Here is a 25517-nt window from a genome sequence, read left to right on the forward strand (position 1 = left end):
TTTGTAAAAGGTTGTCTGTCTGTTAATGTTTTCCTCCTTTTATTTTTAAATAAAAAAAAGAAAGCTAGTCTGTCACCAGCGTACTACTATATAGATGTGTATTTAATAATAATTGCTGAACTATATGTATCATTTGCATTTTTCTGAGTATATGCAACATTAAAAAATTAAAATGACTTTAAAATTAAGTGAGAGAAGAGGGAGGGACCGAAGCAGGGAGATTCAGGTAGTAAATTACACAGTGGAGTCATAGGCATAGCAGTTCAAGTAAGAAGTAGCACCAAAAACCAATTTGATTATATTTTGGGCTACGTCCCAAAGTAAAGCTAACAAGAGTCTCTGACTGAACGACATGACAGAGAAGATGAGGCAAAACAGTAGCAAAATCTTTGACCTGAGCCTCTGGAAGGCTGATCTCCACTTGGAATGGGGAAGGCTGGAGGAGAACAGATTGGGAGCGGCTTCCTCAACATCAAAACCTATCGAATGTGAAATACTCCTTAAAGGTCAGATGGAAAAGTTGGCAGGTAAGGAGGGAGGTGCATAATTCTGGAGAAACAGATGTGAGAATTTTGTCAGCCTATAAATCAATACTTAGAGTCATATAACCAAGGAAGTTCCCTAAAGGAACAACAGATCCAAGAGAAAAAAACAAGAGTATGCGTAATTTGCCTAGAAGAGGGAATGCTCCACGAGAACAAATGCTCGGGAATGTCAGTTGGATTTAGCCATGCAAGAATCACCAGCTGTGGGAAACCAGATAGGAAGGACAGAGCCTAACTAGCCTCCTCTGGAAGCACTAAGTAGAAAGGCAACCCACAAGCTTGCCGACATGTTCCAGGCTCTACAGAAAAGTCAACACAACCGAGACCCGGCTGTTCACCCGGAAGTGTACTACGGATGGCGGGAGGCAGATGAGTGAGGCAGATGAAGCTCTGATACTCTAATCACTTGTTCCTGTGTCTGAGGAATAAAGGCACGGTAAGCCAGACTGGCGGGGTTCTTTGCCGAAGGGAGACAAGAGCCCCTGACTCCTCACACTTTTACCTAACTCTGTCTCTGTTTTTTAAGCTTGTCCCCCTATTCCTACCCCCAAATCAGGTACGAACTCATAGTCTGGCTCCTACAATCGGCACCTATTTTGTACACTGATACTAGGATTGAAACTTATAAAAACAGGCTAGTGCTACATCTCTAGCCCTTTTTTATTTTAATACCGGGTTTTGCTAATTCGCTAAGGCAAGGCTCGAACTTGCAATCCTCCTTCTGGCCTCAACCTCCCAGAATGCTGGGATTACAGATTATAGGCATCAGCTACCAAACCTGGCTCAATGGTGCCTTTAATACAACAAACTGATACTACCAGTGACCCAGAATAGAACAAAATTTATGCATTATGAACTATACATACAATATATTTAGATCTATTTCTTTTCTCAATTCTGTTCTGTCCTATGGGCTTTCTGTCCATTTATTTACAAAGTTAAACAGTTTTAGTTATTATAACTTTATAATAACTTCAGAGACTTGGCACCTGATAGGATATTCCCTCATTACACTTCTTCCACAGAACGTTTATTCTTACATGAATTCCCCTTTATGAACTTTGTAAAAGTTTCTTGGATAGTCCTTTCAAAAAGAGTGGCTAGTATTTTCATTGCACTTTTATTAAATACACAGACTATTTAACATTTAAAATAGTTATGCCTTAACAATTAGTTGCAGAGGTCAAAAATATAGGTCTTAGGGAGGAGATAGTTTTATTGTATTGCTCACGCTAGCTTCAAACTCATGATCCTCCTGCCTCAGCCCGCTCTCTGTAGCCAGGATAGTATACATGTGCCACCACACCTGGCCTTACATAGTTAGTAACTATAAAGGTTTGTGAAGTAAAGGATGGCCTACCTAAACTAACACAACAGAATGAGAAGGGACAGCTGTTTGGAGGGAACTCCAGCATCTAGACTCTGAGTGGGACAGTGTAAACTGCCAATGGAAACCAAGAAGGTGTGACCAGAGCTGTGACAGGAAATGCCAGGCACCTAGAAAGATTACAGGAGGCACGGGAAAGAATTCCATGAAAAGACGCAGGAAGTGTCCGGTAAGCAGCATTTATAGTGACACAGAAGTCACTGCTGAGCTTAGAAGAACAGGTGTAGGAACTGGGGGAACAGCATTAAACTATATGTTAAGGAACGGATGAGAAGACAGAATTAGTGCAACAGCTACAAGAGTTTGCAAACTAGGAGAGGGCTTTTGTCCACGAGGACAGGAAAGACAGGAACAGAATTAAGTGCTGATGGGAGGATCCAGCACCAAAGGAGACCCTGAAATTACGAAAGGAACAGAGAAACGGGACAGTACAGGCTGGTGAAGGGGTGCGAGGAGCTGTGCTCAGCGATGTGCGTACAATATATGGGCAGGGAGGGGATGCCCTCAACCAGAGGAATTGGTCTCACGCTTCCATTTGGAACAGCAGAAACGAGGAAACTGTAGCACCTGCTAAATAGCGACAGACAGAGACAGACTGCTGCAATGGGCAAAGTTCAGAGAATTTTGCTTTATCCAGGAAGTAAGCAATTTGGTCAAGTTAATTTTTGAAAGCCACCCCTATTGTTGAACTCTTATGTTACTTTCAGTCTATCTCCAGGAACAAAACAGCTCAGTCACAGTGTAAGCTCTTTTGAAACTTCTGTACTGCAACCGCCAAAGCGCCTTGAGAAAACAGTATTTCCCAACTACACTGCTCCCCAGTCGTCTCTCACCCTGAGTGACTACCATTCCTCTCCCCTCAACCTGTCTTGGTATCTATTGCTTATTTTTGTTAATATTTTAAGAGGTAAAAGCTGATTTATTTTAAAAATGTCAGAGTATGGGTAATTACCCAAATGTAAATTCAAGAAGACTTCTTTTATAAATGATTCAAAATATCATCCCATTAAAGTTCTGCATATCCCAAATGAAGCTGGAAGCCAGATTTATCCATTACCATTATAAACTGTAAAATGGTAAATGGCTGAAGAAACAAACAACATCAGAAATAACTTCCCAATAAAACACAGTATAGAAAAACTTCCATGAGAAATCTTTTGAAGATTAGTCAGGAAACAGTCATCTGTCTATGCAAAGGACAGGATCTTTTCATTACTTGAAAACCATTTGCAATTCAGATCAACAAGTAAAATCACCCACCAATGAAGCACATAAGCACCTTCTGCCCCGAAACCTCACAAGCTCCCAATTTTGTGCCAAAACCTTCTCTGTACTAAGAACTTATCAACACTCCACTGAACACCAATCAGAATGCAGATAGCAACCTAGATCTGGGTCAGGAACTGTTTTTGTTGCAGATAAGGAGCTTCAGGACTCCCAGAGGACACCAGAAACAGGCCCGTCTTTCTTACCTTCACCATGAACGTGAAGTCTGTTAAGGCTGGAGAGTAGACGGCCCCACCAGCACAAGGGCCCATGATCAGAGAGATCTGAGGGATGACTCCGGATGCCGTGACATTCCTCTGCAGAGAGAGAAAGGCAGAAGCATCTGGTTACAGATGTGCTCAAGGCATTATCTATGAAAAGATAATGACAACAATAAAATAACACTTGGCATTCCTTCCAGAGAAACTGTATCTAGGAGGCAAGTGACCCAGTCAGTACAGTTCTTCCAGAATTATCCATGTGAATTCTCCCCCTAACTGTTGGAATGGTAGGCATATTGCTTTCTGGGGCAAAGAATTCTTCTCTCTCCTTCTTAGAAGAGTATGAGCTACAGAGTCCCACCACCCTCGCCCAGCTGCAAATACACCTCAGACCCAGCACCCTTTTCTGTACAAAGTCACCTGGAAGGGGAGTGAAAACCTCAGTGCACAAAGCAATGCTTATCTTGGAGTCCAAACCACTATTGTGAGCTCCTACACACCCTGTACTGGGGACACCACAGTTACTAAGCTGCAAGACAGGTGCTGTTCTACACTGAGTCTTCCATGTCAGTATATTCCCAGGAAATCAAGGACAGCGAGGCAGGGGCGGCCTAAAAGGTTCTGTAAGGACAAGAGTGCTATGACGAGATCAGCCTCAGGCTACCTCCTGGGGAAGACAGAACCTGGGGACTTAAAGACCCAAGCATGGTCACAGGACCCAATCATACTAGGAAAATGAGGTCCACTTTTCAGGCTCCCTTGGTTCTGAGCCCCATCTCTATAAACCATGGGACACAGCTAAAGACAGTGCAAAAACGCATCTATGTTCTCTGCAATAGAACAGGGTCTCACACACACACATACTTCCAGCTCGAGCAGAGTAAAGAGTTTGCAATCCTCTCCCTGAAAAAAATATAAAACTGAACAAACCTGTCAAAAACAAGTATCCACAGCTTTGGAAATGGTTTACATGTGAATGAACAGTTATGAAGCATTCACTCATTAAAAAAAAAAAAAAAAAAAACCCTGCTAAACCTCAGGTAAAAACCACGACAGCCTGTGGCTGCTGCCAGCGCCCACAACAGCTCAGGACAGCCCTCCGGATAAAGAGAAAGAACACAGACCATAATTCAAATGCATAAGAAGCAATTAAGAGCACTGAAAATAGCTTTTTTTGGTTAAATACTACATATATTTCTCTTAACACTTTAAAAGACAAAAATATATAAAACAATTATATCACTGTATTTTGGGGACTTAATAAGAACACAAAGGAAAGGAGATAAAAATGGAGCTATATAGGAGCAAAGTCCCTATCTTTTACCAGAATAAGTCAGTATCAATTTGAACTAATTTTGCTAAATTACAATACATATTGAGCCAGGCGAACTGGCACACGCCTGTAATCCCAGCACTCAGGAGGCTGAGGCAGGAGGATCGTCGTGAGTTCGAGACCAACCTGGGCTACAAAGTGAGCTCAAGGCCAGTCTGAACTGCATAGTGAGACCCTTCTCAAAAAGATAGAAAAAAAAAGATACATATTGAAACCTTAACAGCAATCACCAAAAAAACTCAAAAAATAAAGTCCAAAAAAATTACAGCAGTGTTTTAAAAATATTCACTTAACATAACAGTTGTGGATTTTGTTTGTTTTTGAGACAAGTGGAATTATTTGTCAAAGACGTTATAGCAACTTCCTTAAATATTTTGAGTAACTAAAGGAAAACATAGAAAAAGAAGTCAAGGGAATTGAGATAACACTGTCTGGACAAACCAAGGGCACCATAAAAAGAAACTAGGCAGAAATTCTGGAATATAACTAAAATGAAAACTTCACTAGAAGGACTCAACAGCAGATCTGAGTATACAGAAAAAAGGACTGAGAAATTTGAACATAAAAATATCAACATTACCTAGTCTCAGGAACAGAAGAAAAAAAAATGAACAAAGCCTGAGGATCTACGGGAAAACATCAAACACACCAACATACAAATTACAGGAATACCAGAAAAGAGAAAGGGTCAGATAAAATATTTGAAGAAATAGCCAAAACCTTCCAAAGCTGATAAAAGCCATGAGTATACATATCCAAGAAGTTCAATATAATTCCAAGTGGTATGCAAATTCACATTCATAGTGAGACACATGGTCAAACTGTAAAAACCCAAATACAAGAAGAAACTTTGAAAGCAGCAAGACTAAAGCAACTTGCCACACATGCTAGGAATCTCAGTAAGATTAATGAATGGAGCCAGAAGGCAGCTGGATGTATTCAAAGTACTAAAAGAAAAACTGTCAATCAAGAATTCTCTATCCAAGCCAGGCATGGTGGTACACACCTATATTCTCAGCACTCAGGAGGCTGAGGCAGGAGAATTCCCACAAGTTAGAAGACAGTATGAACTACATAGTGAGTTCTAAGCCAGCCTGAACTACATAGCAAGACCTTGTCTCAAACCACCCCCTCAAAAAAAAAAAAAAAAAAATCTATATCCAGCAAAGCTAATCTTTAAAAAATAAATAAATATTTCTAGGTAAATAAAAGCTGAGGAAGTTCATTTCCAAAATTCCAATCAAAATCCCAATAACATTTCTGACAGAACTAGAGCAAACTAATATTCACACGGGACATGAAGAGACCCAGAATAGCAAAAGCAGTCTTGGGCAACAAGAACAAAGCAGGAGGCATCACAATCTCGTACTTCAAGCTGTATTACAAAAGGTACAGTGATAAAACAGCATGTTACTGGCCCAAAAACACAGACTTGTGGGAAAACTGAACAGAAAAGAATACATAGAAACAACTCCAGACATATTCAGCTATCTCATCTTTAACGAAGGGACCAAAAACATACACTGGAGGAAAGACAGCCTGTTTAACAAACAACACTGGGAAAACTGGCTGTCCACATGTGGAAGACTAAATCTAGACTCCTATGTCTCATATGTACTAAACAGAAATACAAATAGACCAAAGAGCTAAGTATTAAAGGAGAAAATCTGCTACAGAATAAAACAGGTAAAATCTTGAAGACAGGGGCATAGGCAATTCTCTTTGGTAGGAATGTAAGCTAGTACAACTATTATGGAAATCAATAGGAAAATTCCCCATAAAACTGAAACTAGAAATTGCATTTGACCCAGCCATTCTTCTAGGTCTCTTCTTGAAATAGTTAAAGATATCATATTACAGTGAGACGTGCATACTCATGTCTGTAGAAGCACAGCTCTTACATAACAGCTAAATCTTGGAAGAAGCCTGTATGCCCATCAACAGATGAATGGATAAGACAAACGGGGCATGTAAAAGATAAACCTGAGTCATATGTAGGAAAATACATGTGCTTTGTGACCATAATGTCAAGTAAAATAAGTCAGACACACAAGCTTAAATATTGCCTAGTTTCTCTTACATGAGAAACCCAAAACATAAATAAAAAACAAAATAAAAGATAAATAATAAGAAACAGGTAAGTCTTTTGCAAAAAGGAACAGAACCAAAAGACTGAGAGCAGCGGGGAAGAAAGGGGATGAAGAAAAACATTAATGCATGTGTGCTATGTAAATAAAGGCTGAGGGAGTTCATTTGTAGCTGACACATCATGTAAGAAACGCTACAGGGAGCACTCATTGGTCTGAAATAAAAGACTAATATACAGTAATATGAAACCATGAGATAAAAATAAACACTAGTCCCTAAATTAAAAAAAAACCTGTGCCATATTTTAGTTTGTAACATCTCTACTTTTCCTGTATGGTTTGAAAGACAAACGCACAAGACAATTATAAATCTGCTGATGAAAGCAGCATGTATAAAGAGGTAATCTAGGACAGCAGCAACACAAATAAGGGAAGAGAGACAGATGTAAAGAAGTGTACTACTGAGGCTGACCTGGTTTCACTTCAACCAGTTTGAGGCATTAATTTTAATCACCAAATAATCACTAATTAAAAAAAACCTTCGAATACAACAAAAATGAAATGAGGTGAATTAAAACGGCACAATTCAATAGAAAAGGCCATGATGGAGGATGTAAGCCACTAAAAACTCTAACAGTGAAAACAAACAGCAAAACAGCAGAAGTAAAGCATTCCTTACCTATAATCACATTCAATATAAATGAAATAAGGGCTGAAGGTGCAGCTTCTTGATGGGTTGCTCGTCCAGCACGTGTCAAGCACTGGATTCAATTCCCAGTACCATGGGGAAAAAAATAAATGAATTAAATTTTCCTACTAAAAGACGGATCAAAAGATTGAATTTTAAAAAACAATCAATCTGCTGGCATGGTGGCATAGGCCTGTAAACCCAGCACTCAGAAGGCTGAGGCAGGAGGATCACTGTGAGCTCTAGACCAGCCTGGGATACAAAATGAGTTCAAGGCCACCTGCACTATACAGCAAGACACTATCTTAAAAAGAAAAAAAACAGGTATATGGCCATAGACATATGCTTAAAAAACAAAGTGAGTTCAAGACCAGCCTGAGCAGCATAGTAAAACCCTGCTTCAAAAAAGACAAAAATAAAAAATAAGAAACAGCCTATCCATTGTTTATAACAGCTTCACTTCAGATGAAAGGACACAAAAAAGCTTAAACTAAATATATATTCCATGAACATAAAGAAGAAATATGTTCTTCTATATATAAAGGAAAAATATGTTCTATGCAAAGAGTAACCAAAAATAGTCATGGCAGATGCATTATTATCAGTAGACTGAAAGCCCAAGAAACTACAAAAGACAAAGATTCTACATAATGATAAAGGTTCCATACACCTAAAAACTAAGTTGTAAAAATATATGCATCTAACAGAGCCCCAAATTCATGAAGCGACAACAGCCCCAAAATATATGAAGAAAAGTTGACAGAACTGAAGGAAGAAATAGACAGATGTACAATTTCAGCTGGAGATCCAACACTATTCTGAGCAATGGAGAGAACAATCAGACAAAAGATTCATATGAAGACCGTACATAAACAACACCATACGCTAACACATGCGACAAGCTTCAGAGATCACACCACCCAACTCTCCACAACAGAATTACACTCTTCTCAAGCACAGTGGTACATTCTCTAAGTGAGACCATAAATTGGCCATAAATCTTAAAATTATCACAATCAAAGTAACCTTTCCAATCACAATAGAATCAAACTATCATTCAGTAACAAAAGGAAAACTGGAAAATTCACAAATATATAGATATTAAAACATTTCTAAATAGCCAATAGGTAAAAGACAAAGTTACAAGTTCAAAAATACTTCATAATAAAAAAAAATTAAAATGCAGTATACCAAAGCTTATAAGATACAGAGAAAGCACTGGTAAGAGGGCAATTTATAGCTGTAAGAGCATATATTAAAAAAAAAAAAAATTCAAATCAATAACCTAATCTAACCTTAACAAACTACAAAAAGTAGAACTAAACTTCAAGCAAGCAAGAAGGAAATAAAAACAAAATAGAAATAAAGCACACAGAAAAAAATGGCCACTGAAAAGATCAAAATTCATAAACTTTTAAATAGAGTTTTAAAAAATAAAGAGCCATCAGAGAATGAGTTTTATTAAATAGTCAAATAAGAATTAAGAGCTAGAAATGTAGCTCAGTGGTACAACATAGGCTTAGCATACGTAAGTCCCTGGGTTCAATCCCTAGCACACCTGGGGAGGGGGGGCAGTATCTTACAAACCCTTCCAAATAGCACAAGAGGCAGCAAGACAGTTCTCTATGTAGTCTCACACTAACCCAGTTCTCCCCTTTCTCACATGTAGTTCTCAAGAATGTAGCGTGTGCTGGAAATGCAGCAATCTGAGTTGAAGAGGAGCTGGCCAGAATGCCCTGCTCTATTCTAGTTCTCTTTAGAAACAGGGTGTCCTTCACCATGTGAGCCCAGCACACGACACGGAGCCAGGGCATGAAGCCCAGGGTGGTCCACCGTGAAGAGTTCCTCAGCTGTGGTGCATGCAGTCAAGTCTCTGTCCAACCCAAGCAGCTCTCACGTGTCTTGGGAGACTGGTTCTCCATTAATCCTAGGCTTCCTTTGCCCCTTACTGTCTTGCTTAAATCTGCTTCATAAACTTGTATGTGTGTTTTGTATCTTACCAAACTGGGAACCAGTACACAATGAACCTACCTCAGAGGCAAAGCTTCTAACTCATTCAGTGAAGTAAGAATTAGTCTAATAACAAAAACCAAAAGAAAACATCAGAAGATAATCAAAGACCAGTACTTCCTATAAATATAGATCAAGAATACTCATTAAAATACAGCACTAGAAAATGGAACCCACCATCTTATAAACTGATTATACACCATGATCAAATGGTAATTATCAGGGCTGGGGATTTAGCTCAGTGGCACAGCACCCGCCTGGCAAGCGTAAGGTCATGAATTCAACTCCCAGTACCGGAAAAAAAAAACAAAAAAAAAAGTAATTATCAGAAGAATAAGACTTAACATTCAAAAATCAATTAATGTAATGCTACAGCACATCACTATAAACACCACATGATTACATCACACAGGGAAAAAGCATTACTGTACAGTACGTCCCCAACTTACGAACACATTCCAATCCAGCAGAACCTTCAGAAGTCGGACTTGTTCGTAAGTCCAACAAAGTAAGTCTTATACACTTTGACACAAATGTACAGTGTGTACTGCTTTGCATTTCCTAGCAGTCCCCTCCACATCACCACTGCTTTTCCTCTTGCTTCTGGACATCCTGGGCTCTGCTGAGCACTGTCTACAGTACACTAGCGCACGGCACAGTGAGCACACAGCAGCACAGGGTTGACAATGTCTGACAGACGTGTGAGGGACTTCTGCAATCCATTCACATCTACAAATGTTCATAACGCAAGGTCCACTGATACCTGTGAATACTCACAACTCAAATGTTTGTAAGTCAGGGGCTTACTGTGTCCTCGTTATATAAGAAAATGTCCTTGGCCTTCAAAAATACCCAGTGACGGTGGCATCGTATCTTCTCGGACGTACTCTTGATGTTTCAGAAATACATAATATCCACATATGTACACATAAAAAGAAAATGATACAGCCAATGGGGGGAAATGTAAATAACTGGCACATCTGGGTAAAAAAAACATAGAGTTCTTGAACTATTGTGGTAATTTTTCAATGAAGTTAGAGATGCTATCAAAATAAAGTTACCAAAAAATAATAAAATAGGCAGAAGTGGAGAAATCAATATGAAAAGCTGCAGAAGCAACAGCAGTAAGCAGTGAAGCAATGAAGATCTTAAAGTCACGAAAGCCTATCCCTTGAAAACAAAAATAAAACAAAATACCCAATTCCCCTCTCCTGTACTCATCAAGATGCGTCACACTAGATGATGGTCTCAAACCCAGTCAAGCTCTAAAATCTGGTGGTTTTTGCCACTTCCCTTGGGGCCATTCTTTCTTTCCTTTGTTTCCAACACAAAATGATTTCCAGGCTGGGAGCCAAAGTAGACCCTCTAGGCCGGAACTGTTCAGACCACGCCACCCAAGGAACTAACGCTCCCTGGGGGGTTACCCTGGGAGCTCAAGTCCAAAGATTAAAAAGTAGGTTTAGAAATTATAAAAAGTGACTTCTGGAGCTGGGGATATAGCTCAGCGGCACAGCACCTGCTTTGCAAGTGTGAGGTCCTGAGTTCGATTCCCAGTACCAAAAAAAGGGTGATTTCTCAATGAATATAAGTAATCCTCCAACCGGAATGTTTTATAAAAGGCAAATACTCTGATCAGGTGGGGTGATACCTGCTTATAATACCAGCTGATAGGAAGCCTGACACAGAAGAAGTACAAGTTGCCCCCAGCCCGGCAACTTGGCAACTTAGGGAGATCCTGTCTCAAAATTTAAAAATCATTTAAGAACGGGTGGGGATGTAGCTCCATGCAAAGGTCCTGGGTGAATTCCCAGTGCTGCCAAGAAAGAAAAAAAAGCCAGGGTAAAATACATGGACTGTATTTCTGATGAACCGCAAAGGGCAAGGGTCCCAAGGACGATGAGAATGCTTCTGACACTGCGTGCTGGGGGTGGGAGCAGCGGTGTGATGAGAAACAATGTTTGTCTCCCCCCTTCACCCCAAAAACGTTGCCAGGCTCTTTCCGGCCATCTCTCTCTCCCTGATCCCAGCCGTGTGCACTATCTCTCTCACGATACACTTCGTATCTTAAATAACATTCTGTTTCTTTCATTTCTCTCATCATTTCAGCCCATAAATAAGCAGAGAGATAATGAAATGTTCACTAAATGTTTCCAAACAGTCACACCAAGAGTGATTTCTTTCTCCTTTGTCCTGTTTGAACTGTGTATAATGATCTTGTAAATATGTTAACCAAAAGAAATTTTTTCATTGCACTTTTAAAAACTCCCATTCTAGCAAATCCATTCATCTTAACCTTTCTTATTCCCGCTTATTAAAAAGAAGAAAAGGAAAGAAAACAAAAACAGTTCAAGCGCTTTCCCCTTATGACCCATTTTCCCCCCATGAGCGGCCCTCCCCACTCCCTCTTTTCTTTTTTTTTTTTTTTTTTTCTCCGGTACCGGGAACCGAACTCACAATCTTGCGCTTGCCAGGCAGGTGCTTTGCCGCTGAGCTAAATCCCCAGCACCCCCACTCCCTCTTTTCATCCGGCCTTCATCTCATCCCCAGTGACACAGGACAGGGCCACGGAAGAGACACAAGACAGAAAACAATGGAAGCTGGAACCAGGATACAGCCTAGAGAACGAAGGCCTGCACTTTGCTACCCTCTATTAATATGTTTCTCACCAGGAAGATGTCTGCGTAGCCAGCCAAGGACTCCACCCCCTCTTGGATCCGGGCTCCCCCAGAGTCATTCAGCCCAATCACTGGAGCACCCACTGTTATGGCCTGGTCCATGATCTGAGGCAGCAGAGAAATCTATTATGAGACAACTGCTCTTGTTGTCAAAAACAGCAAGCACGGCGTTTCCTGGAAAATATTCTGAGTGCAGTCAGGTGCATGTCTGTAATCCCAGCACTTGGGAGGCTGAGGCAGGAAGATCACGAGTTCAAGTCCAGCCTGGACTACATAACAAGACTATCTCGACAAAATGAAACAATGTTCTGAGTGTACTTTTCCACACTGGAGGCAGAAACGCTGGTTTTATCCCTCGTGATGACTGGGTACCTTCATGGAAGACAAAGGACCAGGTATAGATACATAGATACATACACATAAATTTGGGGGTTTTTGTTTCTTGAGACATGGTCTTGCTACGTAGTTCAGGCTAGTCTCAAACTCACCAGGTAGCCTAGGTGGCCTCAAACTCACGGCAATCCTCCTGCCTCAACCTCCCAAATGCTGGGATTACAAGCATACATCACCATGCCTAGCAAGGGCCAGATATTTAAAAGGCTGAGTAAAGCACCCCCCAACATTCAAAGGCCAGGCACTTCTCATTAGCAAGGAATAACACTGCTCGTGGCAGCTACTTCTAGAACCACAGGCTCAGGCTGTCGTAGCTTCAACAGCCAGAATTGTTATCAGTTGTTCTTTTTTCTTTTTCTTTTCTTTTCTACGGGGAGGGGAGAAGGAAGGAGAAGAGTAGGAAGGGAGGATGGAGAAAAGGAGGAGGAAGAGAATGGGAAGGAGAAGAAGAGGAAGGAGAAGGGAAGGACAGGAAGGAGAAGAACGGGAAGAAGGAGAGGGAGGGAGGAGGAAGAGGAGGAGGAAGAGAAACGGAAGGGGGGAAAGGCACTTCATAGTTGTTCTTAGGAAGAACCGATTTCAAACAATGGTGAAGTCGTATTTTCATGGAAGCAAACGTTGGCCCAGGTCTGCTTTTACCTAACGTGACAGACTGTCTTCATGGGTCAGTAGCTCCGACAGCATAATGAGGGACATTTCTATAGTCCCTGAAAGTTTACAAAGCGTATTCACCTCCTCTGTCTCATTTAACAGTTATAACAGAGGCAGAGAGGGAAAGAAAGGTTTAAAAGGAATCCCTGTACTGGGAGGCTGAGGCAGGAGGACTGCAAGTTCAAGCCCAACCTGGGCAATTTAAGAACTCAGTGAGACCTTGCTTTGAAATAAAAATAAATAAAAAGGGCTGGACATGTAGATGAGCGTGGAGACTCTGGGTGGGTTTGGTCCCCAACAGTACTCCAAAACAAAGCGACACAAGTAACCCACAGCCTCAGGAGGAACACATGCCAGGACCTCTCCAGAAACCAGGTGTTCCCACTGCAGAGGGAAGCTCTGCCCACCACTAGCAGTGCGGTTAACTCCAAAATCTCCGCTTTGCCTCTTCCTCAGAACATCTAAACCTGCCGCGGCTTTGTGCGTGCCAGGCAAGCACTCTACACTGAGCTACTTTCCCAGTCCTCTGCGGGTGCTGTTAAAACATCACCATGTAATGTTCACACTGCTCTTCACCACTTCACGCCTGGACTCTCCCAACCCTGGGGTTCTTTAGGGTCCACAGATCCACGGGCATGGGAAGGGATCTGGGAACAGATTTCAGCAGCTCATGAATTTGTCTGTTTGTTTGTTTGTTTGAGACAGGATCTCACTGTACTGTTTAGGCTGCCCCTGAACTCACTATGTAGCCCTGGCTGGCCTCGAACTCACAGCAATCCTCTTGCCTCCCAAGTGCTGGGATCACAGGTGCGCACCACCACACTGGCCAGTTTATGAATCTTGATGGCAAAAAGTTTACATTTTTACTAACCCTACCTTATCTGTAGCATTTCCTTTAAGTATGAATATAGCCAATAAACCACAATAGGTTTAGCGATACCTGTAATTTTGTCATTAATAGAAGCTGGATGTTTTTGTTATATTAAAGTTGTTGCAGGTAACCTTAAATATCATCTTTATTCATGCATATTTTGAAATTACACCAAATTACTAAATATACTGCTAAGCCTGTTATATTACTACATTAGTAAGGAAGCACATACATTACAAATGTTTTTGAATATTTTTAGTCCTTTATAATTTTACATATTTTATCTTACACATGTACAAATACAAGGGTCCAGGCTTTGCTTGTCCCTCAAAGAGATCCATGGTACACAAAAATGCTAAGAATCCCTCTAGGTCGATACCACACATTACACGACTCTGCCCCACCCTAAGCACCCAACTCAGTGACTTACACTCATAAAATACTCCACACCATACCACAGATAAAAGTATTTATTTTTAATATTGAACACTTACTTTGCAGATCTTCTGAGCATGTGCTCCTGACAGACTGCCTCCAAAAACTGTGAAATCCTAAAAGGGAAACAAATCAACAAGTAAAATATGACTGGCCAGAGAGAAAGAGTCAGTGAGAAAAAATGGGCCAGGCATGATGGTGTATAGCTGTAATCCCAGCACTCGGGAGGCTGAGGCAGGAGGACTGCTGTGCATTGGTGACCAGCTTGGGCTGCCTAGTGAATTCAAGGCCAGCCCAAACAACACAGCAAGACTCTCTCAAACCACTCCCCTCCAAAATAAGAAGAAATAGAAAACACATAGATAAATGTTTTTAAAGGAGTTTCAGAAGTTATAAAAACAGAGAAGAGCTGGGGATGTGGCTCAGTGGTTGAGCTCTTGCCTTGCATGCACAAGGCCCTGGGTTCAATCCCCAGCACCACCAAAAACAAACAAAAAGAGGGAAAAATCTGACTCATAGATTATTCCATAAAATAGTGAATAAAAATATCTTAAAGGGGCCAGGGATATAGCTCAGTGGCACAAGTGCCTGCCTGGCAAGCATAAGGTCCTATGTTTGAATCCCAGTACAAAAAAAAAATCTTAAAGGGAGTTCATGTATTGAAGAGCAAAGGACTTAAGTCTTCACTCTATAAAAATGATTTGCAGCTGAGGAAATAACTTACTTGGGATTAACCCTAATATCAGATTCCATGGATATCATCCAGGGATTTCTATTTCTAGGAAACATTTGCTGTTTTGACAAATGACAGCTGTTGTCTCTACTTATGGACTTTCATTACTTTCACATTAAAGGGCTTCTTGTGGGCGTGGCCTCCCTCCTAAAACCTCACCAAAAGGACAAGAGGGCTGAGCACGACACAAGCCTATAATCCCAGCTACTCAGGAGGCTAAGGCAGGTGAATGAAAAGTCTGAAGCCAGCCTGGGCAACTTAGCAAAAAGAGCCTGTCTCAAAAAATGAAAAAAGAAGCCCATGCCTATAATTCCAGGACTGTTGGGAGGCTGAAGCAGGAGGACTGCATGTTTAAGCCCAGACTGAGCAACTTGGGACAGGGAAGCAGAGGAAAACAATGACAACAGTAGAGAATTAAACAGATTCAACTCACAAGGATGAGCAGACAACAGCAGGGAAGACTGAATAAACTTGAGGCAAACTGAAATCACAAGAACACCTCCCTTAGAGGGAGGAAATGGAAGCCTGCACACCTCAGAAAGGGTGACCAAGGGAGGGGACAATCAAGAAAGAAGGGAAGTGCGAGGTGAGGAGGGCCTGGAAACAAGTTAGAAGAAAGTCTGTGGTAGAAACAGTCCAATTGGGTTGGGGATTTAACTCAGCAGCACAATGCCTGCCTGGTAAGCACAAGTCCTGAGTTTGATTCCCAGTACCAAAAAAAAAAAAAAAAAACAGGAAAAGAAAAAGGCCAGCTGATCAATCCCTCGTTCAGTACCCCTCAGTTGCTATTTCCAATGTCCCCTTTCCCCTAAAGCTTTCCTCCACCCAGGATATGAACATTCCTCATCCTGAGTCCACAGCACTTGCCGGGACCCTGTACAGTGACCCTTCCCGTTCTGCCCTGTGTGACCTACAACGTGATTTGCCTGAAGGCCATAACCCCTTCTCAGGCATTTCCACCCTCTCCTCATCTCCACTTACCTCAGAGGCACAAGAGGGACAAAAAAGAAGCACAAGAGGCTCAAAAGCATCAATATGACGGACTTTTTATCTGCTTAAGCAGCAAGGTGAACCCCACATCAAGAAAACACAGTAACTTTCTTTGTGCTGTTTTTTCAGGTACCATGTGAATTTTTGCCCATTCTTACAAATGGGGAGGGGGCTGATTCCTTCTAACTCAGCATTATTTTGTCTTTTTGACAGGGTCTCTCTATGCAGTTCAGGCTGGCCTTGAGCTCACTTTGTAGCCCAGGCTGGTCTTGAACTCACAACGATCCTCCTGCTTCAGCCTCCCAAGTGCTGGGATTACAGGCATGCACCACCATGCCCAGCTTAACATTTCAAAAGTAATTCAATTAGTAAATCAATACTGTCTCAATGTGATACATTTATAATTAAGCAATCATTTCAGTATCTCTTTAGGTTCCTAGATAAGCTAACTTTAGGCCTGTGAAAGCAGCTAAATATTTTTAAGTGTATATACATTTCCACCTATGGAGGGGGGAAGTATCCAAAGTAGCACACAGAGATTCTGTTGTTGTTGTAACAAATTAACACAACTTCAGTGGCTTAGAAGAACATGTTTACAACCTCCCAGTCCTCTGGTTTAGAAATCTTATACAGGCCTCACTGGGCAGAAATCAAGCTGGTGGTCCTCTCTGTTCTTACCTCTCCCAGCTTCCAGAGACTGCTCCCATTCCTTCACTCACGGACTCCTTCCCCTCCATCCTCAAGTCCTTTCACGCTGTGCCACTCTGACCACTTCTCCAGCCTCCCTCTTCCGTCACTCTACCACTGCATTCCATCATCAGCCTTCTATTACTTTATTTTGAGACAAGCTCTTGCTAAATCGCCCTGGCTGGGATCTCATTTACAGCACTCCCGCCTTGGCTTCTCACGTAGCTGGCCGCACAGGAATGCACCACCGTGCCTCGCCCTCCTTCACTTTTAAGGAGCCTGGCAATTATACTGCGTCCACCTGGATGAGCCAGGCAAGCCTCTCTATTAAGGGCATCTGATCAACAACCTCACTTCCTCTTTGCTGTGAAAGGTAACACGTTCACAGGTTCTAGAGATCAGGACCTGAAGATCCTTAGGGAGTCATGACTCTGCCTAAGATGCTCTCCTACAGACTCGGTGTGAACAGGCTGACGGGATGCAACCTGACACCACTTACACAAGTGCCCCACGTTCAGGGCCCAGGGGTTCTGACAGTCTGGTCCCCTTCACCCAGGCTGTACCTGCTGCACTCTTGGGTACAAACACATAGCTGGGGACAAAGCTGCCCTCCAGCCACACCCCTAACACTGCCAAAAGGAATCTCATTCATATGAAAAGCACTGCTTCCTGAACAACTTCATACATACCCGCGTCCCCGTGATCCTCCCCTTGGTCCTCCCTAGAGACTCTTCCTTCCAAGGGAAAAGATGTAATGCTCTAGACATAGGAAATGAAAAGGAGAAAGCAGATCTCTCATCTTCCCCAAACTGTAAGATTTTATTCTCCAAAATTTTCTTGCACATATTTTCTCCCTGGCTGTCAGGAAAGCTCAGCGCATTGGAGATGTGAAATACCTGACTGAAGACATAAACCAATCTTCCGTGGATCCGGCCCCGTCCAGTGACCACGCTATCTCCAGGAAACTATCAGAGAAATAGAAAGGTAAGGGTTAAAAAAATCCAAACACTTCTGTCTTTTAATGAATTTAGCAACTATACCCCAAGGAAAGCTGAAACACTAAATTCCTTAAAAGTCAATCTAACACAAAGGAGTCCCACCCTCCCGCGATGACCTTATAGCAGCCAGCAGACTCCACTGAGGGAGTGAAAAGTGTAGACTCTGAAACTGCAGCTTCCTTCCTGAAAACAAAACAATCAGGCTGGGGTCACAACTCAGTGGCAGGGTGCTTGCCTACCATGCACAAGGCTCTGGGTTCAATCCTCACCACTGTTAAAAAAAAGAAAAGAAAAATAATAAGACACTTCTGAGCCCACTGTCAGATGCTCATGGGGAGGAAAACATAAAGCATGGCAACTTTTCCAAAACCACACACCCCTATCTCAAACCTTAAAAAGGCAAACCCAGCTAGGACTGGGGGTGAATCCATGTAATCCTAGCACTTGGGAGGCTGAGGCAGGAGAATCACCCAAGTTTCTGGCCAGTCTGGGCTACATAGTGACATTCTATCTAAAAAAAATAAAAAAAAAAAATACCATTTTTCATGGCACCTCGGCAATCAGTGTAGTCGATAATGGCTCAAATGGGGTAAGCTGGTTTGGTGCCAACTTTACATACCCTTGGCCACTGAAATCACATATATAGAAAAATGGATCAGAAGTGAGTCCAGTGAATTCTACGAAAGGCACTCACTTTTGCTGATCTCAAGAACTCAGAGATAAACTTAAATCATTTCCAAAAAAGGCAATGGTCAGCACTTAGGGGTCTTTGGAACTTGGTCCTCAGAGCACAACTGAAAGACAGTCTCCTGTCTTCAGAGAGACCCGCTTTCCACATGTGTCATTTTGTACCAGCCAGAACTGAACCTTCAACCAGAGCTCTGGCAACCAGGACTAAGTCACAGGGCAGAGTATGAGCAGCCCACCCACATCCACCCACAGACAGGAGCGAGAGGAGCAACCTGGAGGCTCCCACAGTTCTCAGAAGACTCAGAGAAAAACTGTACAGACCATGACTCTGCGGCCAGCAGAGCCTCCACTGGGAAGTGTTCACACCACCACTTGAGCAGATACCTTATTCTTATCAGCAGCCATTCCAAAATCTGCACATCTGTGTTCCACAAACATGTCACTCTCCACGAAGCTGCCAGGGTCCAGCAAGAGACAGATCCGCTCCCTGGCAGTCAGTTTTCCCTAAAACACAACAAAGATCACTCAGTAGGGTCATCAAAGTTAATAAGCAAAGGAGTGTTCATAAGGAAGCCAGGAAGATAGGTTTTAACCCTTCACCCTGATGTGCAAGCCTCCATTCTCTCTGATCTGCCCAGGGCAAACAAGTGTTATAACAGACTTCATTTCAGACAGTGAGGAAAGCAAAGTAGACAGATGCTCCAGGAGCCACCTGAGTGAAAGGTAAATAAGGGAGGAGGGTTGTGGGTGGTGTCACATGACTGTAACTCAGTACTCAACAGGCTAAGGCAGAAGGATCACTGTTAGTTCAAGGCCAGCCCAAGGTACACAATGAATTCAAGACCTTGATTCAAAAAGGAAGAAGGCAAGGAAGGTGGAGAGAAGTAGAAGAGGGACCTAACCCTGAACAAGCTATTGCAGAAACACTTATAAGGGACCTAAAGAATTGGGAAGTAGGTGAAACCCTAACACAGGCTTAGGGAAGGGCCTTGAGGCTTTACCTTCACATTTCCAGGCTTTTCCTATGGAAGCCTAAGAAACATGCCTCACCAGGCCTAACCCCTGCCTCCTGCTCTCAGCTCCCATGGGGCTCTTCTGCCTCCACCATGGGCTTCTCCCCTTACTTCTCGTACCTCACACTGGGGGCCCTGCTTAGAGACCACACACCTGACAGAGAGCCCTCAATAGGTAACTGCTGAGTAAAAGGAAATGGGCCAGAGTGCTAATGAGCTTGCTTGAGAAGAATTCAAAAAACAAAAACAAAAAATAGCACTCAAGAAGCTGAGGTAGGAGGATATCAAGTTCAAGGCCAGCCTGAATTACATACCAAGATTCTGTCCCAATATCGCCTAAAAATACTTCTTAGAGATGAGGCTGAACATCCCAGTTTATCAAGAGCCTCCACTATGCCACAGCTGCAATGCCAGCACTCGACGGCTGAAACAGGAAGACCGCAAGTATGAGGCCAACCTGGGCAATTTAGCAAGACGGTGGCCCAGCACTCCTCGGGGAATCTCTACTCCCAGGAGTGCAAACAAATAATAAAATAAGATAAAAGCCTCCACTGCTTGCATACCTAAAAGCTCAGGCCCAGCCAAATACTCTATGCCACTGTACCTCCCCCTAGCAAAGTAACCAAACCCTGCAAGAATGTGTTAAACAATAAGCCATCCTATACAGTGTTGTATACAGCTGAGTAAGTTCTGGGAAAAGAAATTTGGCAGTACGTATTTTTTTTAAATATTTATACCCTTTGACATACTAATTCCATTTCAAGGAAATCTATCCTATGGAAATACTCCAAAAACTGTTTAAAAGAGGGTGGAAGTCTGCCTCCCAACCAAAACAGCTCCGGCAAAAGAACAGCTTCTGCAGGCTGCATCTAAACCTAACACAATCTGCCTGGGAAGGGATGAGGCAATGTTCCAGAAAGGGATTGAGCAATTAGCCCTGCTCAAAGAGTGCACTGGAGCACTGATGGGCCTCTCCAGAGGACGAGCTAACGTTTTCTCACCCCACAGAGATGCCCCACTCCAGGCACCACAAGCAGTCAGCCACATTTATAGTTCACTGCCAAGTGCAAAAAAGGAACTGTCACCTTCAGGCCTTTGTAAAATGGAAATCGATGACACCTGAATCAACACCTGATTTAGACTCAGATCTTCTCACCCCTGATCCCAGCTTTCTCAATCACCTCCCCCACACTTGTTAGTATCCGCGTGCCCTTCACGAACTCTTAGGAGTTCAGTCCTGCAGCTTCTTATTGATAACTTGTCCAGCACTTTGGGAGAGACTCAAGCACGAGTGAGGGTCACACCCGGCAAGCCTGCTTCCAACCTGAGGTCACTTCTCCCAGGTTCTTCTGCTGCTAAATTGCCCACCCAGTGTATTTTTGAAAGGTGACTCTCAACTCAGACTCCACGCAGTCGTAAAACCCGTATACCTACAGGCACTAGGAAAAAAGTGTTGAATTTTAAAAAGTAAATAGTACCCAAAAAATTAAAAAAGACAAAAAAAAAAAAAATCGCCTGATGCGGAAGCATGGAAATATGTATCCCAAGTATTTATCGCATTTTATTGGCCGGCTCATGAGTAACTGCCGTCATATGTGCTTTCCTTTTTCACAAATTAATCTGAAAAACAGTCCAACAGTGCCAGGCAGTGCATCAATTGCTCCAGCCAGACAGCAGGGTAACACGCACACTCCTGGAGAGGCCACCCCTTCCTGCCCAGGATGCGCGCTGAGACCTCAAAAGGGTGTCGTGTCTCTGGGCAGCACACCCCACCCAGGGTTATTGTGATTGTGCCCAAATTACTTCCTCTACCATATGCCTCCATTTTTCTGTTCTCTTCATGGAAAAAGAACCTGCGCGCCACACTTTCATGGAGCAGAAGACGAAGCAGATCTTTTTTTTTTTTTTTTAAACTGAGGGTCCATCGCTGCTTTGCTCTCTCTATTCTAACAAGATTGTGAGGGAAGAATTATAATCATCTTCTGCATAAAATAAATTGATTCTAAATATTAAACTGCCAAAAAGTTTACAGTTGTTAAATGGACAGCTGACTGGAACCTAGCAAGGTCCGCCTAAATTTCTAAGGGGTCGTCAGCGAGAGACAGCACACAGACGCCTATCCTGGTTTCCCCCGCTTTGGGGGAGACCACAAGTCCTTCGTGTGAGCGTCCTCGCTACGCCCCTGCACGGCGCCAATTGGTTGAGCGGCTCGGGCACCGAGAGCCATGCGAGCTGTGATAGGTCGCAAAGGAAGGGGCGGGGCTCGTTCGACCCTCGGACTCACTCTCTTATGCTGCGCTTCGATTCGGCGCTGGCCTCCTCCCAGCAACGCTGCGCTTCGCTTGTTCTCGATACGTTCGTTAATGGAGGCTGGTTGGCTACAAAGGCTGCGAACTGTAGTGCGGAGAACACTAGATAGAACCCTGAGTCTAGCTCCAGTCGCCGGCACTCGCATTGCTGCCGCCATTGTTCTGCCGGCGTGCCTTGAACTAGCGCACTTGAGTGCGCATGTGCATAAAGCCGGGGCGCAGCTGGGCCTGCGCCTGCGCAACGTTGCCGGGACGTGGGGATCTGGGGGCCGGGCTACTGAGCGCCCTTGGGAGTGCAGGGTGTGCGTTAGAGGGCTTGATCTGTGTACGGAGTTGTGCAAAAAAAAAAAACAACTGAGGCCCGGCCTATGGATCTTACGCGCGCCTTGCACAGAAGAGGGATTACATTCGTGCTTTCTTTAGTGACCTACACCCTCGGCTTTGTTGTCCCTTTTCCAGAAAAAGAGCAGATAGTAAGCATTAATTAACCAGCGTCAGTTGCACACTGCCACGAGTTGCTTTTCGCACTTACCATTAGCTAGCCCATTTCTGATTTCACAAGTGAGGCAGATGAAGCAGAGATGGGTTGAACGATTTGATCTAGAGCCAAGACTGAAGATGAGGTAGACCCAGGATTCAAACTCAAGAGACTTAATAGAATGCACCAGGTATTGAGCATAGAACTTTAATTTGTAGTGAGTCTGTCTCTAAGAAGACCCTGTTTAAAAAAAAAAAAAAAAAAATTGTGACACTTGTTGAAGAATGGGAAATCAATCGGTATTCAGGACCCTCTTAGATTAAGGACTACTGCATTGAGAGAGACTGAGATTAAATCCGAACACAGAGAAAAGGGGGTTTATAGCCAACAAGCAGGGAAGGAGGTTAAAAGACAACTTCCGGGGAAAGTGAGACTCTAGCTAAACCTATCAGGGATCTTGCTGAAGGCAGGCCAGGGTACTCAGAGGTCACCTGCGGGATGGTGGAAGATTCGAAACCTGATCAGATGTAGAGCGATCAGATACCAACTGTAGAGGATTCCCCGGGAACTAAGCAAGATTTTTGCTAAAACTAGCCTCTACAAGAAAGGACCTTGGGAGTCCAAGGTCAGGCCTACTCCAGAGAGAACTCGCGAAGTTTGGTCTATGGAGAGAATCTTGTCAACACAGCAGTTGCAGGGGTCAGGTTGAAAATGCAAATTCTAAAGTGCTCGGATTTCACCCCAGAACAGTTATTGCGTTCTAAGGACTCCTGCTAAAGATTTCGCGTTCTTCTTGTCCTGAACTTTTAAAGAATTGGACAAAACAAGCACGAGAGGTAGCAAAGTTTTACATTTATTAAAGGTAGGAAAAAAAACATGCTCTGCAATGAAAGTGTGGGCCAATTAAAAGTCGGAAAAGAAGTACACTCTGCAGGGTGGGAGCCGATCACTGTGAAAGGAGTCCAGGAGCCTAGAGCTTAATGGCAGCCATCTCTTGTATTGTCCACTCCTCAGGCTGAGGTCAGATCTAGGCTGTCCTATCAAAAACCTGCTTTAGTTCTGGTAAGACGAATTAAAGTATTTTCTGATTGGTCCCAGCTGCAGGGTTTTGGGAATTGTTCTGTGTATATCTCCTGGATCTCCATGATTGACAGGTCATGCCCCCTTGCCCAGACAGTTTGCCATGCCCTAATCTTCTGTCTCTGACCTACTGAATCAGAAATGGGACATGGCCAGTGAGTGATCTGTTTAGCAGATAATTTTAATTCTGATGCTTAGTGAAATTTAACAATCACTGCCTGAGTCGTCTGAAGCTGAACTGTTGAGAACTTGTCCATTTGTTTCCCCAGCTAACAGGCAGGTATTCAAGGCAAAGTACAAGGTACATAGTTCTCATTCTTAACCACAGAAAACTGCTAAAGTTGATGATTAACCCTTCCAAGACCCAGCTCACAGCCAGAACCTTCATAAAGTCCAAATTCTGGCTTAAGACTTTAAAGTTAATGGAATTCAACTCAGCAAACATTTTTGAGCTTCCATGTGCCAAGAGCTGATTATTAATGCTGTGTTTCCTGGAAGAAGAATTGTTTTCCAGATGTACAGGAAAGCTAAAGTCCAAAGCCTGAAGTCTCCTGGCCAGACAAGGCCTACCTGCATCTCTCTGATTTCACAGGTGCTACTAGACCTACTTTTGGATCTCTGCTTTAAGGTTCTCACCAACCTAGAAAGTAGACAAATGGCTGGTCTTGGAGAACATGAGAATTTGGGCAGTGCTAAGTGTGTCATGGATAATATCTCCAAGAAGATAAATGCATGCTAAGGAGTAGGAGCTGTGTGAGCAAAAGCCTGATGTGTTCAGATTCACATACACACATATACAGCTTGGTTATGTCCCTAGCTTTTGGGGTAATGATGATGAGACTGGAAGCGATTGTGGACGTGTCCAGAATTGGGACTTCATTTGGGCTGGGAGTAGCACCTTGTAGATTGCCCTCCTAAAGCACATTTCCCACTGTGTTAAAATTGTTTAGCTGTCTTTTCAGCTAGAAGGCAAGGATTTCAGCCATCTTGCTCACCACTAGCCCCTACAGGTGGAACACAGACAAAAACATAGGAGGCCTTCAGAATGTATGTGTGACGCTGAACTGAACTAACAACACAACTTCACATGGGTCTGGAGGTTTTCACCTACTCGTATACATGCTTTCAGCCTCTGCTTGGGTATTATCTCCTCCAAGCAGTTTATCCTCTGCTGGGGCCGGGGTAAGCACTGGTCCCTCAGGGAAGCAAGGAACATTTTGTAGTTAAGTAACTAGTACTTAGCAAAAAGTCTGAAACACTGAACCTTATTCTCCTTCCAGCTCTTCCTTCCCATCTTCTTTTTCCTTATATCAGTCTTTTTCATTACTATAGTGAACTACCTGGAGCAAGTAATTTATAAACAAAAGAGGTTTATTTTGGCTCACAGTTTGGGAAGCTGGAAATCAAAAAAGTATGGGGCAGTTTCTCACAAGGGACCCTTTGGTGGCATCACATCATGATAGTAGTGTGTATAGATCTCTGTGTGATCTCTCCCTCTCCTCAGAAACCCACCAGAATTCAATCACAGAGCCCCACCCTAATTATTTAATCTAATAACTTCCCAAAGACCTGACCTCAGGTTAGGTGTCTAGTGTCTAGTATTAACATATGACTTTGGGATTTGAATTCCTGCATGACTTGGGAGAAGGACAAATCATATTCAAACCACAGCACCCCTCTTCTTTCTCATCCTCCTCTCTGTCCTAGTGACCTACCCATGGACATTCCACTCATAGTTCTGTAGATCTGTAATACTATTCCTCCCGCCTCAAATGCAAGTCCCAGCCTGGGGTAGATAGGCTACAAGGAGGGCCGCACTATCCAGGAATTGGCCTCTTGATTGCTTTCTGCTCTGGTCTGCTTTCCTGTCCTACACTTGAAGATTTCTATTTTTGAGTTATTTCTCTACTATGAGAAAGGAATTAGCCTGACCTATCTTTAGTTTTCTCTGTTTTTGAGAGAGTAGAGCTGAAAATC

General features: G+C 42.9%; 1 protein-coding gene across 1 annotated transcript in view; it reads right to left on the reverse strand.

Moving 5' to 3' along the window:
* Pccb (propionyl CoA carboxylase, beta polypeptide) overlaps nt 1-22188 on the reverse strand; it is an 88778-nt gene extending 66590 nt beyond the window's left edge. Inside the window, exons 1-6 of the mRNA XM_005406779.2 lie at nt 21958-22188; nt 19045-19164; nt 17869-17937; nt 14622-14678; nt 12204-12317; nt 3405-3515 (exon numbers count right to left, since the gene is read on the reverse strand). Coding sequence (XP_005406836.1) covers nt 3405-3515; nt 12204-12317; nt 14622-14678; nt 17869-17937; nt 19045-19164; nt 21958-22140 — 654 coding nt within the window. The 5' untranslated portion in view covers nt 22141-22188. The remainder of the gene's footprint in view (nt 1-3404; nt 3516-12203; nt 12318-14621; nt 14679-17868; nt 17938-19044; nt 19165-21957) is intronic.
* Nucleotides 22189-25517: the final 3329 nt, after the last annotated feature.

Source organism: Chinchilla lanigera, unplaced genomic scaffold (assembly GCF_000276665.1).
Source record: "Chinchilla lanigera isolate Chin_1 unplaced genomic scaffold, ChiLan1.0 scaffold00100, whole genome shotgun sequence".
Classification (NCBI taxonomy): domain Eukaryota; kingdom Metazoa; phylum Chordata; class Mammalia; order Rodentia; family Chinchillidae; genus Chinchilla; species Chinchilla lanigera.